This window comes from Trichosurus vulpecula, chromosome 7, assembly GCF_011100635.1.
Source record: "Trichosurus vulpecula isolate mTriVul1 chromosome 7, mTriVul1.pri, whole genome shotgun sequence".
Classification (NCBI taxonomy): Eukaryota; Metazoa; Chordata; class Mammalia; order Diprotodontia; family Phalangeridae; genus Trichosurus; species Trichosurus vulpecula.
This window is the reverse complement of record NC_050579.1, coordinates 82,814,217-82,827,422: the sequence shown is the minus strand read 5'-3', so window position 1 is coordinate 82,827,422 and position 13,206 is coordinate 82,814,217. Positions and strand designations below refer to the sequence as shown.

Genomic DNA, 13,206 nt, shown 5'->3' with positions numbered 1-13,206 from the left:
AAGTTAATGTCTACTAAGCATGTTCATACTGAAATCTATTAAGTTTCAGATATTTGTTATATCTTCAGAGTTATCACTGAAATCAATGAACAGAACTCCAATCTTTTAAGTATCAGAAACATAAAGTACTGAAAGGTATGGAGAAAGATATAACATACATGCTTCATGATGTGTTTAACAACTTTGTGTGCTAAACTTTCAAGTTAATACGTAACTGTTTCTTAGGCATTAAACCAATGATAGTATTGAATTAACAGGTCTTCATTTTTAGTCTGTAGTATTACATACATAGTTTAACATTTATTTCAAATCCCCTTTTTCTTACCCATGATTAGTCTAGTATCCTCCCTTTATATTCAAAAAGATCACTTAAGATTGAGAAGAATTAGACTACATTAAAATAGGACAATGAGCTTGTAAGTCTGTTATTCTCATCTGAAATTCTTGGTTGTATTGGACCAGCAGTACACAGTCACTCATAAAAATTCATTTCTCTAAAATTCATCTTTGGATTTCATTTGCTTACAATTACTGGGCAGAAATTTGAGTCTTCAATAAATAACTAAATAGCTAAGTTCTATGTGTTAAAATGTAATTGTCAAAAACTACATATTTCCAACATGTTTAAGCCACCCCTAGAAGAACAGATACTGGCTAAAGCTTAAGATATATTTGTTAGGGACTATAAAAAAACATATTTTAGTGGTCTATGGAAGTATTTTTCAATTAGTTACAAAATAGCTGGTGGGTGTTTGGCTAGACAAAAAAAAAAGGTTTTAAATACTTATAGAAAGGAGGAATCCATACAAAGCTTACTAAAACTTTTTCTTCTGAAATACTGACCCCCCAACTCACAATCCTATAAAACAAAATTGAACAGCTCTACTCAATAAATCCTCCTGATCACTTTGCTCCACATCTTTCCTTCACTATAACTTCAAATAAAATATTAAACAGTGTGAAAAAAAGATCATGTATCTAATTTCACATTTCAGCTCTACTTTCCAACATTTTTAAGCATCTTTAGATGAAAAGCACTATGCCATCTTCCTTATAACTACCCTAAACTTAAAATTGTACAGCTAAATTCCAACTCCTTTTATGCTGTACTTAATCTCAAACTACAAAAGAGCACCCAATCTTTCTCTCCCTCTATCCTGTCTCCCATCTATACCTAATACTGATAATCATTTTAGAATTTAATTTGAGTGTACTCAACACTTCAGCTGAATTATCACTCTGTGTACATTGTTCAAAGAGACCACTTAAAAACCAAAGAACTGGACTAAGTTAAAACTGCAGTAACGCAGAACTATATTCCTATCAGACTATGTATTTGTTAAATTTTATAGCAGAAGTCTGTCTGACATACTAAATAGCTGTTTTACCCCAGAGGTGGCTACACTTAGCTGGTGGATAAACTACTCAATAGACTAAATTAATTTTGGATTTTCTCAGTGAAAGGCACTCTAGAAATATAATTAATCTAACTATATATCCATCTGTATTATGATACTTAACAGCATAGCATTGGTTTGGCTCTTCTAAATACTGATACACAATGACGGGTATTAAATGCCAGGTAGCTATGATCATTACCTAAAGCAAAGATGAAATAAATGTAAAATTATTGCCTAGAAAATAAAAATTGTAAATGCATACTTGCCTGGTTATTTTTAAGGGGAAAAAATCCTCTATTATAATCTGTTAAGATACAGAAACAAAAGCTACTAAATAGCCAAAGTAACAGAAAAGCACCCAGTGAATAAAGCAAAAAGGAAGGAAGCAAACAGATTGAACACACCACAGAGGAGCAGCTAGTGAAGTACGGCAAGCAGAAGTTCCATATTTTGAAAACCAAAGTTAAATATTTCAGGGAGAGAGGCTGGTCAGAAAGAAGCTGAGTCAGGGGCTTTTTTCTTCTACCTTGTACCCAGGAACTGACTTGGATAGTACAGAACGTTTGGAGCCCTCTTTTCTTGGCGTAGCAGTTTTATCTCTTGTTTTCTGTCTTCCCTGAAAAGAATCCTCCTGGTTGTCAGTAGGGCTTTCACCTTCAGATACATTGCCAGAGGAACTGTCCTAAAATATAAATAGCACAACATTTCTTTGGAAAGAAGATGGGTTTTATTTTGAGTTTTGAATCTAATTATGAAAAAAGAATTTAAAAAGGATTATTTAATTTAAAAACAAGAGTGTTCCCCCATCTTGGTGAGGTTTTAAGCTTTAAAATACATTCAAAATAGACCACCTCCCTCCCTCCCCCACCAGAGACTGAGGTAGTTCAGATAAATGAAATTTACTTTCATTTCTTACCTAAATTAGCAAAAATGCTAAGTAAACATTTTGTCTGCTGGAGAACTTAATTTTTGATTCTGTTTTTGTTCACTGACTTAGTATAAAAAATTAGCAAAAAGAACTGAATTTTTTCATGTATTTATAGTCTTACTTTCTATACTATTCTTGCTGTACATATATAAAACTTCCTTATTAGAATAATTTTTGTTACTTTAAAATAATGTACACAAATTTTTACGTTGGATTTAATAAGAGATCACCAATGGGACATAAAAAAGCACATTGGTGATTACGAAGAACTTTCTGAGGTTTTTATAAATTGTAAAATATAAAAGAAAGGAGATTATAAAGGCTACTCTAATCTTTCCAAGACAGCAGTATTATCCAACTTTTTATATTTAAATAATAATTAACTTCAAGCAGTAGGCCTATAAGTGACTAGGAAATAAATGACTAATTTGGGGAGGCACACTAATTGTTTAAAGCCACTAGATTCCCCGGATTGGCTTATTTATGATCTGTTATATCACCTGGTTGAGATATGGTATAATGAAATCAAAGTCATGCATTAAATTTCTTTAACTAGTCAGAAAACTTTGCCCTGTTTCAAAGTACACCTTAAATCCTTGCCAAGTGTATACCTTTGGTTCTGAGGTAAGAAAGTTCATGAGGTATACCTCAGTGCTACCTGAAAAACAATTCAAAGCACATATCTTAGAGATGAAGAATAGACTCAAAAAGAGGGCCTCCATTATTACTATTATTTCATTAACGTAATTTTAGTGGTCTGAAGGTGTTACTGTGCCAGCAAAAGTGAAGCAATATATTCTCAAATATTTTTTTTAAAAATCTCAGGAGATTTTAACTTGTGCTGAGGTACTTTTAAATGCTATTAAAATTGGATCTAATGAAGTTGTAAAATATTTTTCAACAGCTTTAGTGAATGTTTTCTATTCCTCATTTTACAAATAGGACTGACTTTCACAAAAAACTATGAGAAGGACTATGATTCAAGATTTATCAAATGTGCCACATAGTTTGTGTATGTATATATTTGTCAAATTTTCTCCAAATTGTACATAACCTCCTCTTATTCAAAACTGGAAAATACAAATAATGACATTTGGACATAACATTTAAGCAATGAAAATGCCATAATTTTCATAGTAAAGCAATTATCAAACTTCAAGAAGGGAAAAGCATTAATCCACTAAAGAATCTCAATCTTCTATCTTACCGAAGTGCCTTTGTTTTTTCGTTTTTCATCGCCTCGACCATCTTCTGCATCATCTGAATCTCCATCACTGTCTAAAGCAGGCAGCTCAGGATCCAAGGGAGGTTCATAGAGTGCTGTGTTTAATGGCAAATAACGTAGTTCATCTGGTGAGTACCTAAAAGTCAGTGACAATTCTTCTCAGTGTTAGTTTGCCATGAAATATTAGTGAAACACCTACCTTAATTCAAAGTTTAAAAAAAATTATTCATAGGACCATAGGATTTAGAGCTGAAAGGAACCTTGAATCCTCTAGAGCAACCCCCACATTCTTCAGAGAAAAAAGCTGAGAGTGATGTGACTTGCCCTGGCTACAAAGGTGCTAGATGGCACAGCCAGGATAATCAGCCTCCAATGAGGCCACCCTGACTGCTTCTTCTACTGCACCAAGTTGCCATCAAGCAATTGAAAATTGTTTTAAAAGAGAAAAACCTCAACAACATTTTGTTGACTGGCATTATGTTATTATCAAAAGACGCTATGGGTGGGGGGATCAGATTGAAAGTGGCATGCTATGTTTGTAGGGAGTGGATTTCAATAACATATTAAACCTTTCTAGGGCTGATAATTCACCTCCAGATAAATTTAGTGTTCTCTATCACAATCTGTTTCATCTAAATTAGGAGCTGGCAAGACCTAGTTCAGCTGGTGTCAGTTACTAACCCTCCTCTTCACTCTCATTGGCAGAAGTACTTCTCCCAAAGTTCAAATTCCCCACAACAAAGCCTGCCAAAAGGAGAGGAGGTAAATAGGTTGCATATCCCTTTTAAAAAGTTGCTGACCTGCCTGAATTAAACATTATGATGTAATGGGGTGGGGTGGGGTGGGGTGGGGTGTGTGTGTGTGTGTGTGTGTGTGTCTGTCTGTGTGTGTGTGTCTGTGTGTGTGTGTGTGTGTCTGTGTGTCTGTCTGTAAACCTATGCTCATTCCATTCAAAAACTTCAATGGCTCTAGACTAAAGGGAGAAAAACGGGAATGATATGGAGAGTTTTTAATAGAAAAAAATTACTTTAGCCTCACATTTTAATGTCTTTATCTAATTAAGAAAAAATAAACTAAGGATTCAGTGCACTTAGAATGGGGGGTTGGAAGAGGAGGCCAGAGCCAGTGCCTAAGAAATAGGAGAATGATCTGAAGCCTCTGCAGGCTTCTGCTTTCCCCTTCACTCTGAAGACCCAGGGAAAGAAGAAAAGTAGAGGTGCAGGGTTGTCCATGGGAAAAGAGAACAGGACAAGCAGCAGAAGGGAGAGCTAGCTTACAGAGGATCCTATGGATGAGGCTCGAATACTTGAACTAAATCTCCTTCCCTAGAATTGATCTGAGAATATCTGAGCCCATTAAACTGGCATTTGAGGTAGACAGACTTCTTGCTAGTTTTACAGTCATATAACACTAGCTTAGTTTAAAAGTCAGCCAACAGCCAATTCTAACAATAAGTAGAAATATCAAATACCTTTTGTAATATTCCTGGAACTGTCCTGGGATAAGGGCCACTGGATACGAACTAACCTTTGTTCGTTCTGTAGGCAATACTTTGTATTTTCCTTGAGGCACCTGGATAACCTGCATTGAGTTTAATTAAAGAAAATATATATGCATATATGTATTTCATACATACTTACATATATTAATATACAGTTATATGTTATATCTAGTTATGCATAACCCTATGTGTTGTGTGGCACAGGAGATAAAGACAAAAATTCAAGAGCCCCTGGGAGCTTATGTTCTACTACATAGCTAAGAGCAGTAGCTAACTCAGCTGAGATTCTTAGTACATTTTTCTGTTCCTTTTAATTGGTCTTTTATTCTTGCTTCTTCTATTGCAACTATCATTATGCAATTTTATTTGTGTTTTAAGTTTTGTGAGGAAAAAAGAGAGGTATACTACCTCATTCCATTATTGGAAGCATGTGGGGCTTAAACCATAAATAAATACTACCAGACGTTCATTAGGCAAAGACAGAAAAACTAGAGAAACCCTCTACTATATCAGCTACCTATATTAATTGATCAATTTAAACTGTCCTACATGTGTCTGTAAATCAAAATAGGCTCTTCTTTCTTCCATCCGCTCTCGGTTTAAATTGCTGTTAAATTCGGCAGCTTTCTTGGCAGCTTTCTTAATGTATTCCGGCACTTTACTGGCTTCCACCTTCTGAGTGTTCTGTTGTTGCATTTGCTGAAATAATGGTAATACTAGAAGTCAAAACAAAACTTGTAAAAACTTACCTTTCCACAGTTACACAAAGCAGACTTTAATAAGAGACGACTTACAGAGTATTCTTTATAATGATCTGTTATTCGCTGACGCTCTTTTTCTTGAAGAATAACAGAATATTCTGCATGTTTAGCAGGGTATTCTTTTATCATTAGATCAATTACTTCATCACTACGTAATGCTGTTAGACCTATTTTGGATAAAAAGAATAATAATGCTAAAAGGATAGACCACTTTGCTAATAAACACATTTTCCCTCTATCTGCCAATACTTAAAATACTTCATATACTTCAATACTACAAATCTTCAATACTACAAATGCTCTTGCTAATATTTTCAATTTAAAAATCAGAAAGCCATAAAGTAAAACTAACAAACCTAAAGTGATTTGTAAAAAATTAAATCCATTGACAAACTTCCAAAAGTAACATAGTTCTAATTTTTTAGCCAGGCTCCTTTTTAAATAGTATGCATTAAAGATTCACCACCCTTTTTGCTTTAACAGTTTAAAGCAGGTGTTAGGTGTCAAACATACAGTTTGCAGGCCAAATGCACCCACAATATCAGAGTCCCCAAAAAAGATTAAAATGTAGTTGGGAAATATTTAACAAAATAATTAAAAATAATACATAGGTAATGTTAATGTGTGGCTTTCTAAGTTAATATGCGGCAATAGCGATCTTTATATATGCTTGGTGGCCCCCATTTCTCTTTGAGTTTAACACTACTAGTGTAAAACAGGGAACTAATTTTCCCTCTACCTGTCCTGAAAGATCACAGGCTCTCTATGCATTAGTAGACAGCCTTCATAAATTTCTACTGCTGAAAAAATTCATCATTTGGTGGTCAGCCTTCTGAGGATGAACATCTAAATTTAACCTGATTAGTCCTCAGATAACAGACAGACTATAGGCCACCAGAAGATCTCCATTCCAACTGTTCAAGGTTAGTGGCACAAATTCTGTTCCACTAGCACAGTCTTTGAGATCTCAGGGTTACTTCTCTACCACAATGAGGTATCAGAAAAAGACTAATGGAGGAAAACTTTGCACTCATTTATATATTATATATGAGAAAAATTTGCTTATATTTTCAATGAACTCTACTGGATATGACGTGTAATTTTCACTAATTTTTAAATATCTTATGATTAAAATCCTGAAAATAAAATTGAGAAATATTTTCAACACAATGCATTTATTCTTTAATCCCCTAAAATGACTGTCAATTCAAACTAAAGTTCCACAAAAATATTCATAGAAAATTAAAATAAATCCACAAAAGCCATTTCTCATAGTTTTAAAAAAGAATCCTATGGATTTATAGTAAGAAATCTACCTATTAGAGGAAAAAAAGTCTCAGAATATGACCCTAAATAAAAGAAATCTCAAGTAAAATTAAGGGAAAAAAACTGAGCTGATTCCACAGAACTTACAAAATAAGTACAGCCTGTTCACCAGTCTAAAAATTAGATATTTGAAATATGTAAAATAAGGACCTGTTTTCAAAACATTAGAACTAATTTTACAAATAGAACAAATGAGATGTTATTTTAAAAAATCCAAGTACTAGTACCTACATGATCCCTCAAAACAATTTAGGAAAATTTTTGTGTATTATATAATGTTTAATCAAGTTTTTCCTTTAAATTTCTAACAATAAATGGCAATGAGATTTTATTTCAAAATCTAATTTGTTAATCTAAATATTAATTTTTGCCTAATATTTTAAGAAGACAAATATTATCCAAAGGGGGAGAAAAGTACAGGGAATGAGCATTTTAAGGACCTGGTATGTGCCAGACTATACTTTACAAATATTATCCCCAAAACACTTTGTAAATGCTGTACTGTAATTAAAATTAAATTATAATTAATAATTCAATTAAAATTATAATTAAAATCTTTTATTACCTAGAGTGCACTGAGTTTCTGTGATGACATTTAACTCTCTAAGGTAGAGCTTCTCCTTGTGAGACAAATCTCGTCGCTCTAAATCTCCAGAAAAAAACAAAACGCTATTAAAAATTCTGAAGTTTTATGTATTTCAAATACCAACTGCATATTAAATGAACTTTCAAGAAAAGGCTTTTAAAATAAATGTTTTTAAAAATTAGTTTTGTATTTTATATATTCAGTATCAAGAACTTGTGACAACAATGAAGTGGAATCATAGAATCCTAAGAGTTTGGAAATGTTCTCAGAGGCCATTTAAGTCCAACCTATTCCTGACTGAAAATCCCTCTACCACTTCTAACAGGTGGTCCTCCAGCCCTCACTTCAAGATTTCACTACCTCCCAAGGCAGCCCATTCGACTTTTCAATAACTCTAATTATTAGCAAGTTTTTCCTGACATAAATTTGCCTTTTTGTAACTTCTAATTCACTATTCCTAATTATGCTCTCTGGGATAAAGCTAAACAATCATGATTCTTCTTCCTTGTGACAGCCTTTCATACATGTGAAGACAGCTATCATGCCCCTCTTCTTCTCTTCACTAACTTAAATATTCCCAGTTCCTTCAACCAAACCTTCAAGACATGACCTCAAGGCCCTTCACCACCCTAGCCACACTTCTCTGGATGCTGTCCAATATGTCAATGCCTATCTTAAGATGCGGAATTTAGAACTCCATAATACACTCCAGGTTTGGGCAGACCAGGGCAGGATACACACAATGGTGCTATCATACCCAGTGGTTCTCAATACCATGTTTCTCACTGAAGCCAAAGATCAAATTCACTTTTGGGGCTGCCATATCACATTACATTGAGCTGGTACTCCACTAAAACTCTTCAGTCTTTTTCAGAAAATTACAAAGCCACTCCTTTTCCAACTTGTTCTTTTTAAGTTGATTCTTTTAAAGACCCAAGTCTATAGGACTATAGGATATAGATTCAACTCAAAGTTCTAGCAATGTGTTCTTCGTCTCCAAGATATTTTTGTCCTCAGTTTTGCATAATCTAGAAATTTGCTAAAACATATCTTCCATGCTTTTATTGAAGTCAATGCAAAAGTGTTTAGCGGTAAAAAGCCAAACACAGATCCCTCAAGTGGTCTATTAGAAGCTTCTTTCCTAGGTGACATAAAACCATTTAATGATCATTTGGATTAGACATTTGACCAAATTCAAATCTAACTGTACTATCCTTTAGCCCATATCTCTTTTCATGAGAACATGAGAAAGTTTGTCAATTAATTTGTGAAAATCTAAGTAAATTGTATCTACAACATTTACCAATTTAATAACTGTCAAAATATCCAAGTCATTGATAAAAATGCTTAACCACAGAGTCAAAGAAAGATCTCTGGGATCTTCCTCTAGAGACAGACTACTTTCTACACATACACAACCCAACTTTGAGCCCCGTTAATTCTACCAATTTGAAACCATAATTAAAATTTAAAACATAAAACACATATATAACAATCCTAGTGTAAGAAGGTGTATTGTATTAACTGCCTCAAATGATAAATTATCTTAGTCTTTCTCCAAGTTAGAGCTTTCTTATATCGTCAACTTAATTCCATGCAGGTAGTAGGGAAATAGTGGCATGAATAATCTAAAACAGTGTCAAAAATATCTGGATAGCAAATGCATATAATTTTCTTTGATTGGTTTTCTTATTTAATTTTAATTAACATTTTCTTAGAACATACAAACTGATGGTGGAGGGAAACAGACCAGATACTTGCTGATAGCAGTGATCAGAAAGAGTCAGCCAGTAGGAAATTGAAAATATATTGTGACTCACCCACACATGGAAAATCATGAGTTGACAATATAAAATAAAAAAGTTATTTGCTACAGATAAGATTTGCTCTCTTAGATAAACTAGGATCCTAAGTACCTGGATATTTGCGTTTAAAGGAGGTGACACCCAAGTATTCACTGACTTGTTCCTGAAGCATATAGTATTCTCCTGTTTCATCAGGTGGCCATTTGTATTCTATGAGATTTTCTGCTGGAAAGTAGCTAAAGCTAAGCACAGATACATTAAATGAAAAAAAATTAGGTTTTAAATAAATAACAAGCTTTTTATTACTTTAGTGAGTAATAGTTTGAAAACGCTACTATTAACAAACCAAATTCTAAGTTTGTTTCCTGTAACTCTGCTACATGTGTAAATCTGCTTGATTCCCAATGAAAACGGATAAATGAGAAGGGGGAATAAAAGAGAAAAACAATACACCAAACAGAAATGCCCAATTAAGTTGATATTGTTGTTTATCGCAGATATGACCATACATCTTGGATTTTATGCAACAGACCTAATTTCAAGAAAATATACTTTGCAGGTCTTGAGAATACAGTTACTGTATATTGATTTGTACACATATACACACAGTAGTTGCTCCCCTCCCCCAAAAAAGGAGCCAGATGTATTTTTTTTTGAGCAAAACAGTAAGTTCAGAGAACAAAACTAATAATAATAGCTAGAAACTACATAGCTCTTACTATGTGCCAGCCACTGTGCTAAGTACTTACAAATATTATCTCACTTAATCCTCATAACCATCCTGAGTTAAGTGCTATTATTATCCCCATTTTACAGCTGAGGAAATTGGAACAAACAGAGGTTATGTGACTTGTCAAACAGGTTGTGTTTGTCCTTAGTTCTCGAAGAGGACCATGATATCAGGGAAATGATGATATGACTTGCAGTTGACTTTGATTTGAGTGAGGGAAGGCTGTGCCAGGTCACCAGCCTCACTTTCTCTGACTCTAGGACCAGCACTCTATCAATTGTGCCACCTAGCTGCCAAATAAGCCTCATTGGCCTCTCAGTTCCATTCTTTATGTCTGACTTCATAACCAAAGTCAAAGTGAAGACTGATCTAACACCTAAGAAAGCACTCAGTTTTTCCTTCCTTTCCTTCCCCAATCAATTGGACAGGAAACAAGAACTTAGCGATTAATTACGCCACAAAATAGGTCTGTGAACTGAAACCAGTTCTGACACTTTGTCTCACCAAATCCATAAGTCAAATGTGGCACAGATTTATAAGTACTAGTCTTATCAGTACAAATCTGGGATAGATGAAGGACCAACAATCTAGTTTTCTGGGTTTGTACCAATTCTATTTTTAGGCCTGTTCATTAGCTAGTGGAAAAGAAATCCAACACTTTCTTAAAATCTGCTTCACACCTGCCTTTTAGAGAATATGTAGTCACAAAGAAACAGGTTGAGAATGTACATTGGTTTAACAGATTTATTGAGTACTAACTGCATATACAGTACTATACTAGATTCCATAAGAGACCCAAACGGGCAGAAAGTTTCCTGTCTCTAGGCAGTTAATAAGCTTTTTATAGTAATGAGATATAAGGGAATTGGGACTTAAAGTGTTTTTATACACATGTGTACTATATGTGTATTGTATACGCATATCTATGCATATACACTAAAATTCTTTGTTTTTATATTGTTGATTTGTGATTGTCTGTGTATTGTTCATATGTGGATTTTGTACGTATATAAAAGTGGCTACCCGTACAAAGCTGCAACTGACCCTATTTCATCAATATAGCAAACTCCCTGTACACCCTCCACTGATGCAGATTAACAACTAAGTTGTAACTTAAAAGTCTTAAAGAACTTCCCAGAAGGGCTGAGGGCCTAAAAGGAATTACTTGTCAATGGTCACACTGCTACAATGTATCAAAGGAAAGATTTGAACCCAAGTTTCTTGACTCCAAGGAAGGTCTTCAATCCACTATTTCATGATACACATAAAATGTAGGTAATAATATAAAGTACAAAAATGTTACATGTTAACACACAATATACCACAAACCTTCTATATCCAATGACTCTCCATTCAAAGTAGTTACTTTGTGGGGCTATAAATTTATTCCAAAGACGTTGCCATTGCTCAAAACACTTGGACACTCATTCTTCTTTGGAATTACTTTCCAAAGCCAGCTTACAAACCACCAAAGAGAGTCTTGCACTTTACACTTTGACCAAAAATGTGACTGCTTAGCTTGACCGGCCACTTTACCACTCTTGACTTGAAATATTTGGACATTTCAAAAAATCAAATCTTCCTTCAAAGCATGAAGGTTTGTCACCAAACTATTTGCTATTCAAAAGTATATGCCAGGGGCCATTTCACACCTTATGCATGAAATAACTAAAAAACAATTAATGGCACAACTTAAGTTGCTCCAGTTCAACAAACTTTCATTATGCATATGGTACTATGCTAAGCACCTGGAATACAGAAATAAAAAAATAACAGTCTCTGCCCTCTGCTTGGTTATTTATGTATGAATAGGCATAAAAATATGATGCAAGACAAAGTGTGATAAGGGTAAAAGGGAGATCCAAAATGTTCTAAGGACATTTGAAGAGGTTTATTACAGGCATGAGAAAAGTGTTTATAAATGCATGGAAGCAAAAGAATATAGAACAAGACTGGGACCAGACTATCTGGGTCAGAGTATACATCAAGGGTAATGTCAAATACATCTGGGGAAAAGAGGTTGGAGTCAGAGCACAGAGGCCTTTGGATGCTAAGAAAAGAGTTTTTATTCTGACATATAGGCAATGGGAAGCTACTGAATGTGGGAGCCAGTCAGTGACGGGAAAAGTAGTTTGGAAGCACCAAAAGAGATGGCAAAGTAAAAAGACTTGAGGCAGGAATACCAATTAAAAAACATCATAAGAGCCAAGACAGTGAAGTACATGCAGCAACTCACCTGAACTCTGCCAACATTCCCCTCCAACTTTAAAATAACTCCTCAAATCAAATTTTAGAGCAGCACAGCCAACAAAGGGTCATAAGGAGACATTTTTCCAGCCAAAGACAACCTAGGAGGTCTACAGGAGAGATCTGTAACATCTGAGGGCTAGCCCAAAGCATGACAGCAGCACCACCAGTGGAACTTGAAGGTGACCACAACAGCAGCAGCACTAGTAGCAGTAGCTTCAGGAGCTCTCAGCCCAGAGACAGTAAAAGGGTTGGCCAACTAGCCAGAAAATTACAGGGAACCTTTTGCTGGCACTGACTACAGCTGGCACTGATTGGCAAGTCTACTGCCCACATGCAGTTTTGAGTTGCAGTTCCAGGTTTCAGTTCCAGGATGGAGAGGTGAGCTTGTGGTCACTCACAAGGGAGAAGGGGCTCTGGTGTTTTAGGGCAGAAAAGAACATTAGCACTCAAAGCTGCAGGAGAGGGAGAGACCTGGTCACAGTTCCAGGGCCAAGAGGAACACTAGCCTCTGGATAGCAGGGGCCCTTTCTGAATAAAGACCAGAGCACAGGACAGCAGTGAACACAATGCACCAGGGATCACCACCTTGTAAGCACCAAAAATTTGCAGACCCCCAGAACTACCTCTGAAAACTGTAGAAAAAAAACAACCTGAAGCCTGGCATAGAGCCTCTCCACCCTCAGGTGAGCAAAGC

At 35.1% G+C, this 13,206-nt stretch overlaps 1 protein-coding gene across 2 annotated transcripts in view; it reads right to left on the bottom strand.

The window, feature by feature from the left end:
* PHF10 (PHD finger protein 10) overlaps positions 1 to 13,206 on the bottom strand; it is a 33,055-nt gene that overhangs the window by 5,185 nt on the left and 14,664 nt on the right. Inside the window, exons 3-9 of one of the 2 annotated variants that reach the window (XM_036766024.1) lie at positions 9,644 to 9,774; positions 7,707 to 7,790; positions 5,849 to 5,982; positions 5,604 to 5,753; positions 5,025 to 5,134; positions 3,536 to 3,689; positions 1,927 to 2,082 (exon numbers count right to left, since the gene is read on the bottom strand). In XM_036766024.1, the coding sequence (XP_036621919.1) occupies positions 1,927 to 2,082; positions 3,536 to 3,689; positions 5,025 to 5,134; positions 5,604 to 5,753; positions 5,849 to 5,982; positions 7,707 to 7,790; positions 9,644 to 9,774 (919 nt within the window). The remainder of the gene's footprint in view (positions 1 to 1,926; positions 2,083 to 3,535; positions 3,690 to 5,024; positions 5,135 to 5,603; positions 5,754 to 5,848; positions 5,983 to 7,706; positions 7,791 to 9,643; positions 9,775 to 13,206) is intronic. The other variant, XM_036766023.1, reaches the window with a different exon arrangement.